The sequence below is a fragment of the Panulirus ornatus genome, chromosome 30 (assembly GCF_036320965.1).
Source record: "Panulirus ornatus isolate Po-2019 chromosome 30, ASM3632096v1, whole genome shotgun sequence".
NCBI classification, from domain to species: domain Eukaryota; kingdom Metazoa; phylum Arthropoda; class Malacostraca; order Decapoda; family Palinuridae; genus Panulirus; species Panulirus ornatus.
The window spans coordinates 2,234,427-2,255,000 of record NC_092253.1 but is presented as its reverse complement, the minus strand read 5'-3'; the positions used below and the strand labels follow the sequence as shown (position 1 = coordinate 2,255,000).

Sequence of the window (20,574 nt, the reverse complement as noted above, 5' to 3'; positions counted from 1 at the left end):
CTTTTTCTTTGCTGCAGGAAGGTCGTATGTTCAAACGAAACAAGAACTGAGACTTTAATCAGCCACATTGTCAGTTAAAAGGAAGAGGAAAATCGTCTAATACCAGGATCATAAAGGGAAAAGTCATGTATAAATGTCTACTCTTTTTTTTTTTTTTTTTGCTTTTAAAGTAACTGCTTGCCAGGAAAGTGTACTGTTCAGAAATTCCTGTGAAGCTGAGAGTGTCCATGAATTGCGAAACGTGGAGCATTATCGTCGGCATAACTTCCTCTCAAAGGGCCAGACACCCGACAACCCCCCCCCCCCCTCTCTCTCTCTCTCTCTCTCTCTCTCTCTCTCTCTCTCTCTCTCTCTCTCTCTCTCTCTCTCTCTCTCTCTCTCTCTCTCTCTCTCTCCTCCATCCTTCCTCATCTCGCCTCCGCTTTTAAACTATCAGTACATGAGAGCGCTTCGTCTACACCTCTGGACTTAAATGTATAAGATCCATCTTCCGTGCTCTCCTCTTCCTCTTCCTACCTACTCAACACCCACTATGCACACCCTCCCTTTCTTCTCCTTTCCTTCCCTTCCCCCACCGTGACCCAGGGAGAGAGAGAGAGAGAGAGAGAGAGAGAGAGAGGAGATCTCCCTTTTGCTCTGCACCCTCGGCTGGCACCACCAGCCCGCCGCTGGGTGGTGAGTGACTGACCTGGGGATGGTAGATCTCCAGTAGGAGGAATGGTCTGATCTCTGGTTGTGGAGCAGCTGACGCGATGATGACGGGGTCCTCGCTCACCCAGGCTGAGAAGTCGATCACCTGGTGAGAGAGAGAGAGAGAGAGAGAGAGAGAGAGAGAGAGAGAGAGAGAGAGAGAGAGAGAGAGAGAGCAAACGGTAAAAAGGAAGTGTGGGAAGAGGAAGAGAATAGAAAACAGGAAGAGAAATAGAATGACGCGACAGTTAGAGAGAAAGAGAACCAAATCAGTAGAAGGGTGAAGTCAGATGAGAAACAGATAGAACGGAGCAGATGAGAGAGAGAGAGAGAGAGAGAGAGAGAGAGAGAGAGAGAGAGAGAGAGAGAGAGAGAGAGAGAGAGAGAGAGAGATTAATCATCTATAGTCCACATATGATCACTTTAATCAACAAAGTTAGTAACTCTCTTTTGTCTTAATGAAAGAAGGTAATTATTCGCTCGTATTACGACAAGAAAACAATTACATTATGTTCTTTAGCATCAATCAACACATTGAATTACATCTGAAGCTGTAAACATACCATATCTATCTTGAATTTGTTGCTGATAGAACATAAAAAAAAGGAATAATGTGAGAAAGCTAATCTTTCATTCTCCTCGTAATTCACAGAGAGACATGGTTATGTATGGGAATGTATGTATATATATGTATTCATGTATAACCTGGTGTAGTATAATACCTCACGACTCTCCTTCGTCGGCGTGAAATCCATTGGACTGAAGTGGATCTCCTGAGGAAGATACACAGTGTTTACATACCAGCTGGGAAAACCAGTGTTGCAAGTAACACAGTGTTGCAAGTTGTGGCACGGGGAGGGATTCTGTTGACTGAGGGGGACAAGAAAGTGTTCAACTCATGCTTCACACAGTCTTGTGCTTTGATAAGATCCGAAGGAAATATAATTCACTTAGGTATATTTTAGTCCTTATGAAATATGTTCTTCCAAAAGTCAAATGGAGTAAAGAAAATGTAATTCAGTGACATTATATAGATTTTCTTTGTACAAATACACATTACCAGAGGAGCCACTGTTCATCCCAAAGTAAATACACTGTCAGGTCATGAATAACAAACATAATTGTGTTATTTACTTAAGTCTGTTTGTCTCATCTTCCCCTCACCTTCCCTGGGGGATTAATTTCCACACACACACACACACACACACACACACGCACACACACACACACACACGCACACGCGCACACACACACACACACACACACACACACACACACACACACACACACACACACACACACACAATAAGACCTTAGAGGGTCATCTCGAGCAGACCAGGAAATAGGCGAATCAAAGGCAATGTCACAGAACAGACATCAAAGACCGTTGAGGGAAATGGTGGAGAGAAGAGGAGAGAGAGAGAGCAGGAAATTGTGTTGGAGATGAGGTGGGACACAAAGGATGGTAGACGGTGTAAAGGAAGAGATGTCTAGGGAGATAAGAGGAAGAGACACAGAAATATAACGGCGTATGACAAAAGAAAAATAAAGAGAAGGAAGGACAGAACACAGAAGACGTGATGTTCTATGACGAGGTTGTCTGCTGGAGGACAGTACCATTGTCCTGAGGTGTCTAAACTACAAATGACAGAGATAAAAAGCACCCGCTCCCCCACCTACCATCTTCTGCAGAACAACCAACCAACGGGGAAAATAACGAAGGAGCTCCATGTTGAACGTCGAAGGTATACTGCCATAGAAATTCTATAGGAAAATATAGATGAAAATGTTATCCTCGTCTGTCTTGTTTAGGGATTCAAAAATATAGTTTACCGGAAGAGAATTATCAGGGGAATGTATAGGGTCTATATGATGTATGGTAAGGTGCTGTGTATATGATGTATGGTAAGGTGCTGTGTATATGATGTATGGTAAGGTGCTGTGTATATGATGTATGGTAAGGTGCTGTGTATATGATGTATGGTAAGGTGCTGTGTATTCCACGCAAGTGGATGAAGGAAATAAGACAGGTTTAAATAAGGTCCAGAGATTAAAAGTGAACGAATCTCCACCGTGGGTTTTACCCCAACGAGTTGAACTAAACCAAAATTAGAATAGTTGGTGAAGGAGGAGGAAGATAGACGTAATGCACTGCGGATCGCTACAAAGGACGGAGGTCACCCAAGGAATAAGATAACCAGGAGAAGATTACTAGTGGCTGCAGACGTGGTAAATGCAGCGTCAGAGATAAAAAGAAAAATGATGGAATCAAGATAAAAGAAAATAGATGACCAGAACATATAACTTTTGAAGATAGAGATGGTGGCACTCAGGAATGCTGAGGGACTTGTTTACACCAGTTGTCTTCACAGGAGACAGATCAAAGACAGAGCAACGAAGAACAGAAGATAAAGCCAAGAAGGCAGAGAACGAGGGATATCCAGAAATACCAGAGACGAGATCATTCCTGCGTGTAGCACAGAGAAGAATGGTGTCACACGTACTGGGAAAGTAGGAGCAAATGGAAAGAATAACATAGTTTGATGGATTACCATCACAAGGGGATGACCTGGGGTTTGTAGACCACGTAATGGGGACCAGATCAGACTAGATAGTACTGGCGTTCATAAGGACGAGTCTTGCTCACGAGATATGTAGACAGTTTGCCCGAGAGTTGAGTGGTTGTGAGGAAGGAAAGACAGGATGAAGATGTTAACCATCGTCAGTAGAGGAAAACATGAAGTTGTAAGGAAAAGTGGCAAATGGTTCAGTCAAGCTCCCACACACACACACACACACACACACATCAGAGGAGGAGGGAGAGCAGGGAAATGTTATAACCCTTCTTATGAGAGCTCCTATGACACCGTCCCAGGACCCGTCTCTTCCTGGGGTTCCCCAGTCTCTGAACCTCCGGGGCACGACGCTGAAATTCAGCTCCCGTTGTAGGAGTTGTAGGATGGCGTAGGAGTAGCCATGCATGGTGGGGGCAGAGGCGTTGGACGCAACCTCCCGTAGCTGTAGAACACGGGGTTTCTGTGAGGAGGACAAGACGAGGGAGGTTATGAGGAGTGGTGAGGGAGAAGACGAAGGAGGTTATGAGGGGTGGTGAGGAAGAGGAGGACAGGGGAGGTTATGAGGAGGATGGATGGAAGACGTGACTGTATGTGTGTGAGGAGGTTATCTGCTGGAGGACAGTACATGGGAAGAACAGATAACAGAAGACGTCTTGGTCTGCTGACGAGGTTATCTGCTGGAGGACGACAGTGCTATCCAACACTTCTAATCTCTAGAGATGAAGTCAGGATTTTAAAGCAGAAGGCTCCTTCCAACCAACCACCAGTCGCTATGGAGCATTAACCATCAGGAAAATACTGCACACAAGAACAATATCTTTACGAAAAAGGTTAGTGAAAAATACATTCTATCCTGATTACATTCTCAGATGATGTTCTAAGGAGAGGAAGGATTCCAGCTACCCATATCGTTAAAAGAAAACTAGACAAAAACTAAAGTAAACTCTTCCTGTATATTTCCAATCTTGAATAGCATTATCACACACCATCAACATATTATTTACAGCTCAGCATAGTCTATGAAGAACAAGTCCTGTGAGAGACGTTCAACGAAGAGAGAGAGAGAGAGAGAGAGAGAGAGAGAGAGAGAGAGAGAGAGAGAGAGAGAGAGAGAGAGAGAGAGAGAGAGAGAGAGGGGGGGGGGGATGGTACCAGATAAATTTGAGATTAAGAGAAAAGGATGAAAAAGAGAAGAGCAAGAATATTCTTTTTTTTTGGTGCAACATTCTTTTACCTTTAACTTGTTTAACAAAGTTCGCGACGATACTTTGTTGAAAAAGTCTTTTCAGACAGAATCATGAGCGTTCTAGTTTCTCCATTCAAATAATCTAACATCCCTTCAAAACCACTTACTTCCTCAACACTAATCTTACAGACGGGAAAAAAAACTCTCTTTTGATCACCTCCCACGACAGATGAACATTGTTAACTGCCTCAGAGGAAGTCATTTATACAGACAACTAACACGATCGGTGTCCGCTACTCTACCTTGAATAAAGTAAGTGTTCGATGACATGATATGACATTATGTGACGAAGATTTAAGAAACATCTGAATATCTTTCTTTACTCCCAGATCGCATCGCTCCGGGCAGAGGCTTTGTGTACAGAGGCTAGGAATATGTGTTGATGACGTGAAAGGCTTGAAACAGAATTTGATAATGAGATTTGCAACTCTGTACTTCATCAGGGGGGTTTGATTGCCTTGTGCATGACAGTACGATCCTTGAGCAGAACAGGTACGATCCTTTGATGACTATGGTACGACTTTTGGCTTATAATGCCATGGCCTCGCCTTTGACTCGACCAAAGCTTTAGGAGGTCAGGTCGGAGGTCAACCCCATCTTAACCGCCCTTCTCAAAAGGTTGCACCGTCTTGTTCCAGGATTGCACCGTGGCCTGGCGTACAAACGGTTTCAACCGCACGTCCAAATCAATACTTTCCCGGCTGAAGGTGAGGCTAATATGTGGTCGGTAATACAGCCAGGGTTCGCACCCCCGCCGCCAGGTGTCGTGTCCACAAGTGCCGTGGCTGAGCTGCAGATTAAGAAGGTGATGACATTTCGGACGTCCTGCCAGACGACGGGAGCTGTTGTACTCAACGTGGAATTGAGATGTATTGAAGAATTACGATCAACTTTAGTGGACGTCCTCTCTCTCTCTCTCTCTCTCTCTCTCTCTCTCTCTCTCTCTCTCTCTCTCTCTCTCTCTCTCTCTCTCTCTCTCTCTCTCTCTCTCTCTCTCTCTCTCATTTAACAGTCATTCTTAGATTTATTGTCCATTTTGTTAACCTTATTCTAATATTCATGTCGTAAATCCGAGATGATATTGTTATGTCATATTTCCTCTTATAGTATATTTCCTCATCACAGTGTTTCGACTCCTTCCACTGGGGTTGATTGGAGGCATTCTGGGAACTACGTATTTCCCTTATTTTCCTTATCTCTTTTATCTGCCCGGTTCATTTCATTTCTCTCTATCACTGAAATTCTTGAAGAGTTTACTTGAATATATTGTTTACTGCAGATCATCCGAAAGAAAATCATTTTTCTTTCCATAACAGAACTGAATTCTATGCCATTTGGATACGTTTTTCGCGGCGTCTCGGAACTGCTTCACTTAGTCTGAACGAATCTTCGTTTCAGTGTATCCAGGAGGATTATGGTGACGGAGTCAAAGAAGGAAGAGAAGCAAGGACGAGAAAGAGGAGAAACAGTTGAAGGAGGAAGACGAAGGAGGATGAAGAAGAAGAATAGAGAGAATGAGCAAGACAACAGATAACAAAAATGTTCGAAGCATTACCGTCGATTCCTAGGTCAAAATGGATGATAAGAAGAGGTTTTGATCCTAAGTTTGATGTTGTCATTTACACTCAACATTCCATTCTGCTTTGACTCCATCCTCTCTCTGAACTGACGTCACTCACCTTTAATTCTTTGAGTATAACTTCTGTTAGGATTAAATCATGAATATAAGTCGGGATTTGAAAGTGAGTATTCACTTTGCTTATGATACACCATCAACATATTGCTTATCATGATAACGTATACAAAGTAATGGCGTACCTGGTCATTAATACAGAAAATGGCAGAGATAGCACATCAAAAGATAGCAGCATAAACAATTATACAGAGAGAATATATATATATATATATATATATATATATATATATATATATATATATATATATATATATATATATATATATATATATATATATATCAGGGTATACATGTACTTACGTTTATCACACCAATGAGGAGCGAGCGGCCCCACAAGTTCCTGGATCGAGCTGGAAATAGTTCTCGCCTGACTTCCAGACCCTTCCCTTCCATCCACCTGAGATGAGATAGGGGAAAGGTGACGTCATCCGGCCATATGTGGAATGGGGTGAGGTGTGACGATGTACCTGGTGTGCTCTCTCTCTCTCTCTCTCTCTCTCTCTCTCTCTCTCTCTCTCTCTCTCTCTCTCTCTCTCTCTCTCTCTCTCTCTCTCTCTCTGGCTGCTGGTAACTGGCCTCACTGTACACCAGGAGTAAGAGGGTTACCAGTGTAAGAACAACTGACTTAATTCAGATTTCAGATTTAGCCTTTTTTTGTATATACATTTTATATATACATTGACGGACGTTACCGGTCTTTGTCGGGAAATGTTTATATACTGTGAGGGACAAGTCATGCTCAGTGAGGCTGTATCACCGTTAGTGGATAGAAAGGAGTACACTCATGTACTGTAATTCCTTGTGACAGAGGACTTCGTTTCCCAACTCTGGCGTGGAGCGCCGCCGTCTCGAAGCTGTAGAATTCCCATGAAAGGAGTCATTGATTTGCGTCTTGATGATGATAATGACAGTAATAACGATAATGATAATGATGATAATGATAACGAAACATAGGAATGGTATGGTATTTACCCCCATTATGTATTGTAACAGTATATATTTTTTCACTACATTTCTTAATCATTCACACTCATACATATTTACCCATTTAGTTATCATCATTACACCTCACGTCCTTGCCTCCCATCCTTACCTCCTCCACCATCTCTTACCCATTAACCCCACGACCCATTAACCCCACGACCCATTAACCCCACGACCCATTAACCCCACGACCCATTAACCCCACGACCCATTAACCTCCCATTGCCTTACCTTCTCGAGGGCGCCACTAGCTCCGCCCCCAACCTCCGTTTCTCACCTCCCCACGTAGCGGAAGTGTCTGGTGCCATCCCCTGGCGAGATCATACTGAAGGCCGCCCAGTACTGGCTGCTGTGGAGCGAGGGGCGCAGCAACAGGGCCAGTGATGCTTCCTCAAGGGCGTCCGCTAACTCCTGGTTGGTCATTGTGTTATCCAGCAAGACGTAGTACCACGTGGTTATCTGTGTGACACGAACTGGTTACCTCCCCCCACACAGGTGAGACTCGAACCCTCGCTCGCAGGAAAACAGAGAGCGGAGCGCTGCCAGTTTATCCCAGCCTGTGGTTGGTTGCTGGGTAGGTAGAGTGTGACGTGGACTGTAGCGAGAGTAATAAGTGTGCGGGGGTCGCTACTTTGACATATTCGATGGTTCAGTGGCAGCGACTCCTCCTCCCAGTCTCTGAGCGGCGGGTTCGAACCTAAATGGTACGCCAAGTACCCAATCTACGAATTAGTTGTTCTATAATGAAGTTACATTTGCTGCTTCGTTCAGGAATCGAACAAGAACCAACTTGATTCGTACATGAGGTAAACATTTGGTCGAGGTGTTACAAGTGAAGTGACACACAGGATATTGAAAGCAAGTGAAGCCAAGGAGTGCAATCAACCTTAGTAGTCAACAAGGACATCAGGATATCAAAGCTGGGAGTTAGCTTCGTGAAGCCCAGGAAACTCCGATGTCCCTACGTTACGTCACTAATGACATCACCACACAATACACAGTGACGTCAGTGAACTCACCCCAGTGTTGATCACATCACCACACAGTACACAGTGACGTCAGTGGACTCACCCCAGTGTTGATTACATCACCACACAGTACACAGTGACGTCAGTGGACTCACCCCAGTGTTGATGACATCCATGAAGTTTCGTCTCTGTAGGGAGGAAGTCAAGACACGTCAGTACAACAGGAACTTCTGCAGCCAATGATGATCACGTTTGTGTACCTTGATGTGGCCAGTGATAAGGAGAAGCACCAGGTTGTTGTATGAGCTGGGGAGAGAGAGAGAGAGAGAGAGAGAGAGAGAGAGAGAGAGAGAGAGAGAGAGAGAGAGAGAGAGAGAGAGAGAGAGCCGTGTTTCCCCTTCATTAGAGATGTCAAATGTGATCAAAGTTGTGTCAAACACATGTAAGTTAACCCTCGTCTCACACACACACACAAGAAGGGGACGTATACCATTTTAATGATTAACTTTCCCTTAACACAGTAACACAATACGTACTGGATTTCCCTTTGTCTTCACAACTTGTCTTTCACGACTAAGAATATTTGTATTCATGTGTTTTACCCCATCAGGCTAAACTCTCACTTACAAACGAGTATTTACCTTACACTTAGAATCGTCCTTCAAACTTAGATCTCTCAACTTATGTTCTCAAGCCTCACTTTACCCGAAATAAACTTTATACTTCAGGAAACTTCGTCTATTGAACTGCATTTCCCTCCTCCAAAACTGACTAAACTTTCCTCTCTGTCTCACACGTTTCTCTCCTCCTTTCCCTCTCACACATCAGGAACTTTACATGACATAAACCTCTCCCTCATCACTCAGGGGTTACTCTCTCTCTCTCTCTCTCTCTCTCTCTCTCTCTCTCTCTCTCTCTCTCTCTCTCTCTCTCTCTCTCTCTCTCTCTCTCTCACACACACACACACACACACACGACCATCGTCCTCTCACAGGCAGGGGTGGAGGGGAGAGTGAGCCTGACCTGCTCTATGATGGTAAGGACGTCCCTGGAGGAGCCGTAGACGATGAACTGGTCAGTGCTGAGGTAGCCCTCTGTCGGGCCCAGGTGCGTCAGGAACTTGACCAGGTTCGTCCAGATCTCAATCTGGATATAACGGCTGGTCAACATGAAGGCCACCACGTCCAGCCCGCGTACTGTGTGATGGCAAGGGGGAGTGGGGTCACTTGGGGGGTGATAGTAGTAGTAGTAGTAGTAGTAGTAGTAGTAGTAGTAGTAGTAGTAGTAGTAGTAGCAGTGTAGTAGTATAACAAAGATTATATAAAGGAGACATAAACCAGAGTAGTATGAATGCTACAGGAAGTTAAATTACTTCATAGATTTATCTCCACAGATCTGTTTATTTGCAAGCTGTGATGAAGTGACCCTTTACCAGATTCTGAAAGGTCAGGTCAAAGGTCAAGCCACTTTCCCCACTGCATATGAGGTTACACACGAGGTGACCTTCTGTGACGACAACTCGATCAAGTCAGGTCAGGTTCTTAATCTGTTGATGACCTTGACGTATGTCACACACTTACCCGCTGTCCAACCATGTCTGCCATGTAGGCCTATGGTTAACATCACTGGTTGTCAGTAGACCTATAATACCCATGACCCTCAGTATTTCTTCTAGAGTGAAAAATCACTGATTATCAACAGGTCGGCAGATCACAAGCATGGGGGGTGTCAGTAACCTTATACGCCAGCATTTTCATCCGTCAGTAGGACCACTGCTAAATGAGGCCCACTTACATACACTATGCCTCAGTGATGAATCTAATTCCCTGTTCCACAGACATTACTTTCATCTCTCTTCCAAAGGAGTGGCTGCTTGTGTCTGTCCCTCAACCGTCGGTTAGACCAAGTCACACACCACAAGCCATTACCTAACATTATCACTACAAGCACCTCCGCTGTGGTGGGCCATTTTCTCTCTATCCTCACCACAAAGTTCTGGAACTCTTCACCCTCTCAGGTCTCTCTGAACGTACTGACTCTCGTTTCAAGAGGAAGACGATTCTTTCTCGAAAATTTCTCACGTTGTTATGTCCTCTTCCACCCTGACTAGCTTGCCCGTCTCTTCCTCACCATCTTTATGATGTTTCCTGGAAGGCCAGGATGAAGACTTTCCTCCATATCTGGAGACCTCATCATAGGAGGAAAACCTGTCTCAGTTACCCTGAGGATCATATCCTTGACTGATTTGTCAACAAATGAATTACTTGACTTATGGTTAACTTATCTGACTAGCATGTCCCTTGTTTATACCCTGAGGAGCAAACACGTACTGCCCAGAATCCTGCGGGAGAACAGTTTCTTCAGTTACCTATAGATATGAGAAAAAAGGAAGAAATAAAGAAAATAGATATTCGAGGTTTTTGTGGCGCAAATGTCCTATCCTCCATTTGCCGCAGTGGTGGTGGTCGCTGGTAGAATCATTCGCTGGCCAACCTTTTCTTGTTGTCACATTTGACGTCAGATAGGTTTTACACAAACCTGATGGAGCCTTGGTGGTGCTGTGTGGATATAGCCATTTCCATCTCTACTGGGTTTAAAAGTGTGGCACTTTCAAATGGGGAACACAATATCCCTAACTCTCGTTACATACCTGACACACGCACACAAACATTTTATATATATATATATATATATATATATATATATATATATATATATATATATATATATATATATATATATATATATATATATATAGATTGATGGTAAAATGGTAAACACATACACTTAATACCCTAAGTTGTATATAGATTCGTGCCACATAAATATATTCATTAAATTCAGATTACCAATACGAATGTAACTCACTTGATTCATTGTCGTATAACGCCATTCATATCTGGAAAGACAACACACAGTTGTCGTGTGAAGGGAAATTACTCTTGACAATTTGTCCATACCTGGCGCTGCCGCCCGCTCAACCCTCCCTCCCTCCCTCCTCCCTCCTCCTCCTCCTCCTCCTCCTCCAGCCTGGAGGTGGGTGGGGGGGGGGGGGGGGATGTTAACAGCGAAATTCTTGACATCCTGGAAGACTGGAACCGAACCCGAACTGGCAACTTACTGGAAACTATTGAAACAATGTCGAATTCTGCTTGGCTGATTTGCGCTGCCTAGAGGCGAGAGGTGGACACTCTCTCTCTCTCTCTCTCTCTCTCTCTCTCTCTCTCTCTCTCTCTCTCTCTCTCTCTCTCTCTCTCTCTCTCCCTCCAGCCGTCACGGCCATTCCCATTATCGGGAATCTGTATTACATTCCCGGGAATCACTTAATCGTAGAAAAAAATTATTTCCATGGTAGAAAGAAACTTGGTTCGTTAACCATTCATTCCGTATATCTTATTTTTTTTTTTCTTTGATAAAGTGAGAGGCGTCGCGTGGAGGCTGACGAAGACTGACACACTGACACTGGCTGATAATGGCTGTAGGGGGAACTATGCTCCGGTCTCTTTTCATGTTCCAGTCTCCGGACGTGGGAAGAATTCCTCCCACATCCCAGATCTTGAATGAAATTTGAAAAGACTGACGATAGAAAGACGCGAGAAGAAGAAAGGTGAAAATATTTTGTGTTGCGGAGGAAGTCAGGGAAGATCTGCCTTTCAAAAAAAAAAAGGAAAAGACAGAGCTTTACTGTTCTCAAAGACATGAGAAGGTAAAGAGTTCTGAAGCTGAGGGATGTATGGAACGAAACAAACATCACAACATCACGTCACCCTCGACTTGCCAACGTGCCAAACAGCAGTGATCATGAGGACGCTGTGGCTTACCGGGTGGTGCTCCTACGTGGCCTAGCCAATGGCGGGGGCGGGGGGACACACAAGCAGCCAGTTCTCGGGAGGAGAGACAGGAGTAACATCTGTAGGAGAGAGAGAGAGAGAGAGAGAGAGAGAGAGAGAGAGAGAGAGAGAGAGAGAGAGAGAGAGAGAGAGAGAGAGCTAACTCTGCAGTGTAGGGGCAAACAAGTCAAGTTTAAGGTCAGACTGGAAGAGCTAGAAATATGAACGTACACATCCACTGTCTCTCCCTACACGCACCCATCTCTCCCAGCTCTCCCTCACTAAGCCTGACCCTTCACCCTAAACCCTCCCACCCCCCACCCCCGCCTTCCCCCATTACCCACCAACTTGACCGTTGGTCACGATGTGGATGTCCACGTGACCTGTGGTGACAAGGACGTCGATGAGGAAGCGACCCAGCTTGACCCCGCTGTCCGAGCGAGGAGCAGGAAACAAGGTCGAGTGCCGGTTGTCGCTGACCTCTGGCTTCTCCCGCTGGGGGCTGACTGATTGGGCTGCCGGGGAGAGAGAGAGAGAGAGAGAGAGAGAGAGAGAGAGAGAGAGAGAGAGAGAGAGAGAGAAGCCGTAAAAATAGGAAGCTGAGTTATCATTCTATTCCACCTGCCTCAAACTACGTTTTTCCTACGTCACGAAGCTCTGGGAAAATTGTCTGTTATTTCATAGCACTTTATACAGAAATTATGAACAATCTCTAGATTCATCACCAGCGATAGATATATCGCTTAAGATAATAGGAAAGAAAATGTGAATCGTCCTAATCATAAGGAGACTGAACAAGAGGTATCATTAGTTGACTTTACTGTCGGATCTTGATTTGATTAAGGAACCTTGGTGTAGGTGATGGAAAGAACAGTTCTAAATCTCATCTTAATTTTCCAGCATTCCAGATCAATTACAACAACAGGAAACAGAACATGACTTTATGGACGACCTTACCTGTGTTGTCTGAGTTTCTTCTCTGACGGTAACGATGATTTCCCAGGTTACTTAAGGTTTCCAGTTTCCCCGGATGTTCAACGCTGGTGGTCGGACTCTTCAGCGATTCATTCAGACGTTGGGCGTACCTCACGCGGGAACGAATACTGTTCATGTTCGTCTCGTCTTTCATAACTGCTTTGTCCAGATCTTTGCGACTGTCTATATCCTGAGTTGAAGCTCTGGAAGATATCTGGAACTGACTGGCTGTTGATCTAATGTCGTTCGCCTTCTGTTGTTGTTTCTGATGAGAAGGTACTACAGAGTGACTGGAACGCTTCCAGCGTCCTACACCGTCAGCCTCAGAGTGACTGGAGCTCCTCCTGTGGTCTAAAACCTCAACATCAGAGTGACCAGAACGCCTCCGTTGAAAGTTTCTACTTTCCAGTGTGTCTGACGCGGGACTTCTGATGTTGGTCGAGCGTTGTGATGAAGCGACCAGTGATTGTCTCTGGGGCGGGAACGAATTGATGATGTAGCTTGTAGGCGGCTGGAACTGGCGTAAACGAAATTGTGCGTGACCAGACTTCATGGAGAGCATCGTGGGACTTTGGATGTTACGTAGGTTTTCTCTATTCTTTTCCAGTGTCTCCTTGTTGCTTTGTGATGGTTCCAGGATGTTTCTAGGGTATGCCTGGATGTTCTCCTGAAATCTCATCATGTTGACTGGAAGTTTCTCAATATGTTTCTCCTGATTGTGCGTGATTAGCACAGATTCCTGCATGTCTTCCTGGTGTTCTTGGTGTTCCTCCAGAGGTTCATACAAGAGTTCCTCGGTGTTTTCCAAGGGCTGGTAGAGGCTCTTAGTGGACTTGTAGATGATACGTCCAGGATCCAGGACTTTGTACGAAGACTCTTGGTTACCATCTGAAGGAGCTTCAGCGTCACTCAGGGGCTCCTCTCTGTCACTCCTCAGATCTTGAATGATAACCGAAGACCCTTGGACATAACCTGGAGGCCCCTGCTCGTTACCTGGAAGCTCTTGGATTTGACCCCGAAGTTCCCAGATCATATCTGGATGTTCCTGGAAATGATCCAACGGTGGGGGGCCTCGGGAAGTGGCAACATGGGATGACGGGTGGGCACTGTGGATCCTGCAGGGATCCAGAACCAGGGTGATGCTGAAGAACACAGTCACAGCAGAAGTCCTCCTGCGCGTCATGCTGGAACGATGGAGGAAGAAAATGGGAATATATATATATATATATATATATATATATATATATATATATATATATATATATATATATATATATATATATATATATATATATATATATATATATATATATATATATATATATTCAAAACTTGATAACAAACTGATAACAAACAGAAACAATATTTTTTGATCAGAGGACAAATAACTAATATGAAAGTGGAGCACAATGTTAAAGAATCAAATAGTATGCATGAGGCAGGACTTTGATATAAAGGAAACAAATGAATATCACGCGACGTATTGACATACCAAAGAACAACTAAATCTTTTCGGGAAATGTGAGTATATTTTGTCGTTTAAGTTGTGGAAAACAATTCCGGCCTACAAAAACTTGCAGAAGATCTAATAAATGAGAATATGAAACAGTTTTTATTCTCCCAAAAAATAATTTCCTCAACGTTGTAAAGTCGTATGAATTCTATTTAATTGTTCTGCAAGTATATGGAAATTCATAAGTATACTGTTGAAACTTTCTTCTATGACATTAAAATAGTGGCTTTTGTGTAAACAGGAGACAAGACAGTGTGGGAGGAATAGCAACAGAAAGAATCTTTTATCATGTAGAAGATAACGTAAACGATGATATCTTGTGTGACGTAGAGAACAAAAAGAAAACAGAAAATAAGAAATATTCTATGAAAAGTAAACTAGATACATCCACAATATGGCTGCCGGGCGAATATTTCATAATGCTCAGATTATTCTTGTTAACTGCAACCTCAGCGATAATTGCGTGACATTTAGTTACACAATTACAAAGGTAAATGAAGTGGAGAGTTTTCATATGATAATACCTGCAGGAGGTTAATAATTATCCAAGTCATTCGCTCACGTAACTTTAAGTGATAATCATCTAAATGGAATCTTGGAATTCAAAGTACAAGTGTCAGTTAGAAGGACATACATATAGACCGACCATTAGGTGAACGGTTAGTACTCTGGGTGAGGGAGACTCACCCCAGCAACCATATGAAAAGAATTGTTTATTTTATGAAGTGAACACGAGTAACTAGGGAGTGTTAAGGGAACTGTTCAACGAGAAATGTAAAAGTTGACTGATAAGTGTAATATGTCGCTGGCCAAGGAATTTATTTGTCTGGCTGCCTATCAGATAAATTGGTTATCTTAACTTTGACAATATCTGACGGTACTTCATTCCAGTGTTCGAAAACAAAAAAACCACTCGGTCACTGAGGAAACGTTTGGCCACGTTTGTGTATATATAACCTGCTGGTGGTGGTTGTGGGCCAGTGTTGCCAGAGGCGAGACTCAGGTAACAGAGTGTGGGCCAGGGACTGGTCTGGGATGATGATGGGACTGGTCTGGGATGATGGTGGGACTGGTCTGGGATGATGGTGGGACTGGTCTGGGATGATGGTGGGACTGGTCTGGGATGATGGTGGGCTGGTCTGGGATGATGGTGGGACTGGTCTGGGATGATGGTGGGACTGGTCTGGGATGATGATGGGACTGGTCTGGGATGATGGTGGGACTGGTCTGGGATGATGGTGGGACTGGTCTGGGATGATGATGGACTGGTCTGGGATGATGGTGGGACTGGTCTGGGATGATGATGGGACTGGTCTGGGATGATGATGGGACTGGTCTGGGATGATGATGGGACTGGTCTGGGATGATGATGGGACTGGTCTGGGATAGGGTGATTGGGGAGTTACTCCCTCAGCAAGGCCTTCCTTTGGATTCTTGAAGCCGCCCAACATCGACAGCCAACACCAACCCCAACTTTAACAACCAACAATCCATGGGTTCAGAGGAAGAGTGAACTATGATTGCCACCTCTGTCGTTAGGGTGATGTACCGTAGCCACCTCACCTGGTCGAGGACGAGGAAGATCAGTACCAACTTAGTTAAGCAAGTCTTGGTCATCCTTTGACTCTACCACAAACCTCTCGCTCTCCACACACCACCAGCCACACACCACCTGGTTCTCCTGCCGCTGTTGTACTGTGGTATATGAGGCGCTATCGACATTGATGCGAGGGTCATGAACACAGGAAGGAAGCGTCTTCTGCTGCACCGAACAGGTTAGTGAAACACCTGCTGGTGCAGGGGGAGGGGGGAAGGAAGGGGGAGATGGTTCACAGAAGCCACCTCGGACACTAAGATACATTTATCTCAAATTGTCATTTGTTTATGAATGAAAGGAAATTCTCTTTATTATCTTATCTTTATTCTAATTACTTGCACGTCACTTACAAACTACAATGGTTGATGGTTAGGGATTATTTCTTTGTTTGAGGTTGTTTGTTCATGACTTTGTTCATGATAATGTTTTTCTTATCGTAGATCAACGTAACCTGAATGAGATAACAGATAACCTTTATCTTCCGCATCCATGGCCTCCATGTCTACCAGGAAGAGTAGAATGACACGATCCTAACTGCCTCTTCCAACAGTTGCGGCAGTTGGCACCCCACTCCGGCTGTTATCGGCTCTGGCATGTTAGCAGAGTAACGGGGCACATGACGGCACACACAACGCTGCCAATGTTGTTATCACCTTCCACTCCATTAGTTTCAGGAACGTGTTTCTGTTCTTTGTATCGAAGAAATGAATAGAAAATGTGGGTGGGTTTATGTGGCACAGTCACTGTCTGTGACACGGCTGTGACCCGAGTATATCCAGGTCCCGACCTGCTCCCTTCTAACTGCACTACCTACCGTAAGAATTTTTTTCTTTTTGTCCGTTTTCCTGCGCTCTCTCTCTCTCTCTCTCTCTCTCTCTCTCTCTCTCTCTCTCTCTCTCTCTCTCTCTCTCTAATCACAGCCTTCTTGGATAGATAGAAACGCAGAAACTGATAGAGGGGGGGGGGGTGATATTTCCTTAATTTCTCCCTTTTTTCTTTTTTTTCATTTTTTTTTTTTTTTGCAATAAATGATCATTGAAAATAATGAAGACTATATTAAAATTCTGAATGTAATCTTAAGAAAAACAAAAAAAATAAAAGAATATTCAGTTTCTATCTTCATTTTCTCCAGCGAGAGACGTGAGGTGAGTGCAGTCTAGCAGTTCGCTAACTACTGCCTCTAATGGATCTGACAGACGTAGTTAGGGAGAAGTTGAGGAGCCGGTGATTATACTGGTTAGGAGAGAGAGAGAGAGAGAGAGAGAGAGAGAGTGTGTGTGTGTTACCCAATAGCATAGATTAAAAAAAAAGAAAAGGAGTAATGAAGGAAACAGACAGGAAAACAGACAGACAATTATATCACTGACAGATTAGGTGGAAAAAACAGAATGCATTGCTGAAATTTACTGTCTATCCTTCCTGATACAACAAGAACTAGAATACACATACACTCCTTGTAGACCGAGCCAGCAGGCACACAAACTGTATCATTATCATCATTATTATTATCATTATTATTATTATTATTATTATTATTATTATTATTATTATTAGTATCATAATTTTTATTATTATCATTATTATTATTATCGTTGATATTATCATTATTACCATGATCATTATCAGTATTATTATCATCATTATTATCATAATTATCATTATCATTATTGTTATGATTACTATCATTATTACTATCACACACACACACACACACACACACACACACACACACACACACACACACACACACACACACGATCATTACAACATCTACAACACCTGATCTCAGTTTTTGTGCCCTCATAGGAAACAACCAAGTTCCTCCTCTCGTAAAATTCAAACGTGTCTACTGTAGTGGGTGGTCATCACCGCACCGTACAAACACCTGACAGCAATTAGCAAAGGCGCCTCATCGCTGTAGACATTCTGACTCATGACTCATAATGACCCATGACCCATAATGACCATGGACTTCAGCAGGCAGAGCCATTATCGGAACCTGGTCGTTCGTAAATGTATACAATAATCGATGGTTTGGTGAGGGCGAGGAAGACAGAGGAAAGCGAGAGGATGTTGTTATTGACGTGGTGAATGACCTATCAGGGATTATGACCAACATCGACTGGTCATTAGAGGTGAGGTCCATCAATGATTCTGAGCGCCACATTATTAAGTACACCAATCTTGTACAATAAGTATATTTTGTCTTATCAGTATACATATATTTCCTTTGCTTCGCTTGTCAGTCCATAACAAATGGAAGTAAACGAGGGAATTATCAAATACGAAGGGAATTCCATATAATACAGACTACACTGGAAGGTTAGAATATACCGGTGTCGAAATACAGAACAATGATATATTCCATCATTCCTAAAGGCCTATTTTGATGTATAGTTCCGATGCTTAAGACTGGCGGCCAAAACAAGATCACAGATCCATGTTGACATAAATAACAAACGTTCAGATCCATCAAGTTATTAGAGTGGTGGATAAGACAAGAAAAATGAAGACAAGATATTGAGGTTACATCTGTATCAGAAGTCATTGAAAAGAACCAGTTATTGTGGTGTAGTGATGTACAGACAATAGATGGCACCAGATGTACCGAGAGACATTTGAACTGGTGCCCTGATGGAGGACATTCAGCAAGACCTCCAAGATGAAACTTAAGGCATCAAGACTTCGCTTGGAAGAAAATGGAATATCTTGGAGGAAGGTGAGGGAGAGAGAGCACCAGGACAAGAACGAGGGGAGAAGGTTGGTGTGGGGGGAGAAGGTTGGTGTGGGGGGGAGAAAGTTGGTGTGGGGGGGAGAAGGTTAGTGTGGGGGGGAGAAGGTTGGTGTGGGGGGGAGAAGGTTGGTGTGGGGGGAGAAGGTTGGTGTGGGGGGAGAAGGTTGGTGTGGGGGGAAAAGGTTGGTGTGGGGGGAGAAGGTTGGTGTGGGGGGGAGAAGGTTGGTGTGGGGGGAGAAGGTTGGTGTGGGGGGAGAAGGTTGGTCTGGGGGGAGAGCGCCAGACGGAGAATAAGTCTACCTGACGTCTGGTTAAATATGGGAATTAGTTTACCTACATTTGTCACTTATACATTTATTCTTTGAGATATGGTTTACTTACGGTGTACCACACGCTCTCTCTCTCTCTCTCTCTCTCTCTCTCTCTCTCTCTCTGGGAGAAAGTAAGTTTTGTTTTAGACAATCGAGAAGAATGGACGGATTGTATTTGGACTGCCGGAAAGCATTTGACATAAGTGGATGGTAAATAAACGAGATTCAGCCAAGACTAGTGGAGAACTACTTAGGTAAACAGATGATTAGCTCAGTGGGGAAAGTTAGAAGTGGTTAGCGTTATGACCAACCTCCTTAATAGGCTAAAGTTTGACTCAGGGAGAGGGCAGCCGGCCCACCCTTAACCTAGCTGTTCATCCGCTTCTTTCGGACTGGTCAGTGGAAAGGCACCTGGGGAAAGCTGGTGTGTGTGTGTGTGTGTGTGTGTGTAAGATTGATACATGGTATGTGTACATGGTTAAGAGACGGGGCAACACGAGTGTAAAACTCTCTCCCTATCACACACACACACAAATGTTAAACTGTAAGTCGTATTAACAAAGCAAAACATAAATCCACCCCCTCACCTCACTCCCAACCCTAAAGCAGTCATATATCTGGTCTCCTTATTTGCATACCCATAAGAATCAGTGTAGCAGGAACACGGAAGCATCAGAGAGTGGGATCCCTATAGACCCCCAGTGCCCGTTTAACTTGATGATTAACATAACGTTTTCCTCTCACAAGGGAATCGCTTCCTGCTCCCCCGAGATGGTTCCTATGTGAACATTAGAATTTGGCAGCGTTCGCTTGTGATGTTTATAAATGTCGGAGAGAGAGAGAGAGAGAGAGAGAGAGAGAGAGAGAGAGAGAGAGAGAGAGAGAGAGACCTGTATGCGTTACCGGACTCCTCACGCGTCAGGCTGCACTATAAGTAAAAAGTTCTCTTCAACAGCGCTACATCAACGTCGGGTGAACTTAGAAAAGTACACGCCCGTTGTGGAGCATTTCGTTCCCAGGGAGTCCACTCTACCTCCCGCTGATTGCAGCGCAGCTTCGGGGTTACAGGAACACATCTTTGTTTTTGTTTTCAGGTGTTTTGGGATTATGTAAATATAAAAAGTACTCACATCTTACGACACCGATCAAGGGGAAGAATATTCCACAAAACAGAGAGATAAACAGTTTATGAACTGTAAACGTAAAATTGATGCCTTGTGTAAACTGTTTTTGATTGAGAGTCCGACTTTTTCTCTCCCTCAACACTCCCCACCTGCTGGATTAATTACTTCCCACCTGAGCGCAACTTTAGATTGCTTGCCAGCAATCAATCATAAGTTCGTCGTAACCACAGCAGTTCTTTTGGGGGTTTCAAGTCATTACGTAAGACCGCTGAGGAGGATTGAGTACCTCATGCTGCACACACGAGACGCTACTCTGTATACATTCACTGT

At 43.9% G+C, this 20,574-nt stretch overlaps 1 protein-coding gene across 1 annotated transcript in view; it reads right to left on the bottom strand.

Annotated features, from left to right (window-relative positions):
- Positions 1 to 14,148, bottom strand: part of LOC139758250 (uncharacterized) — a 20,030-nt gene extending 5,882 nt beyond the window's left edge. Inside the window, exons 1-9 of the mRNA XM_071679459.1 lie at positions 12,948 to 14,148; positions 12,335 to 12,505; positions 9,184 to 9,356; positions 8,316 to 8,348; positions 7,470 to 7,651; positions 6,509 to 6,605; positions 3,532 to 3,726; positions 1,413 to 1,463; positions 689 to 796 (exon numbers count right to left, since the gene is read on the bottom strand). Coding sequence (XP_071535560.1) covers positions 689 to 796; positions 1,413 to 1,463; positions 3,532 to 3,726; positions 6,509 to 6,605; positions 7,470 to 7,651; positions 8,316 to 8,348; positions 9,184 to 9,356; positions 12,335 to 12,505; positions 12,948 to 14,148 — 2,211 coding nt within the window. The remainder of the gene's footprint in view (positions 1 to 688; positions 797 to 1,412; positions 1,464 to 3,531; positions 3,727 to 6,508; positions 6,606 to 7,469; positions 7,652 to 8,315; positions 8,349 to 9,183; positions 9,357 to 12,334; positions 12,506 to 12,947) is intronic.
- Positions 14,149 to 20,574: the final 6,426 nt, after the last annotated feature.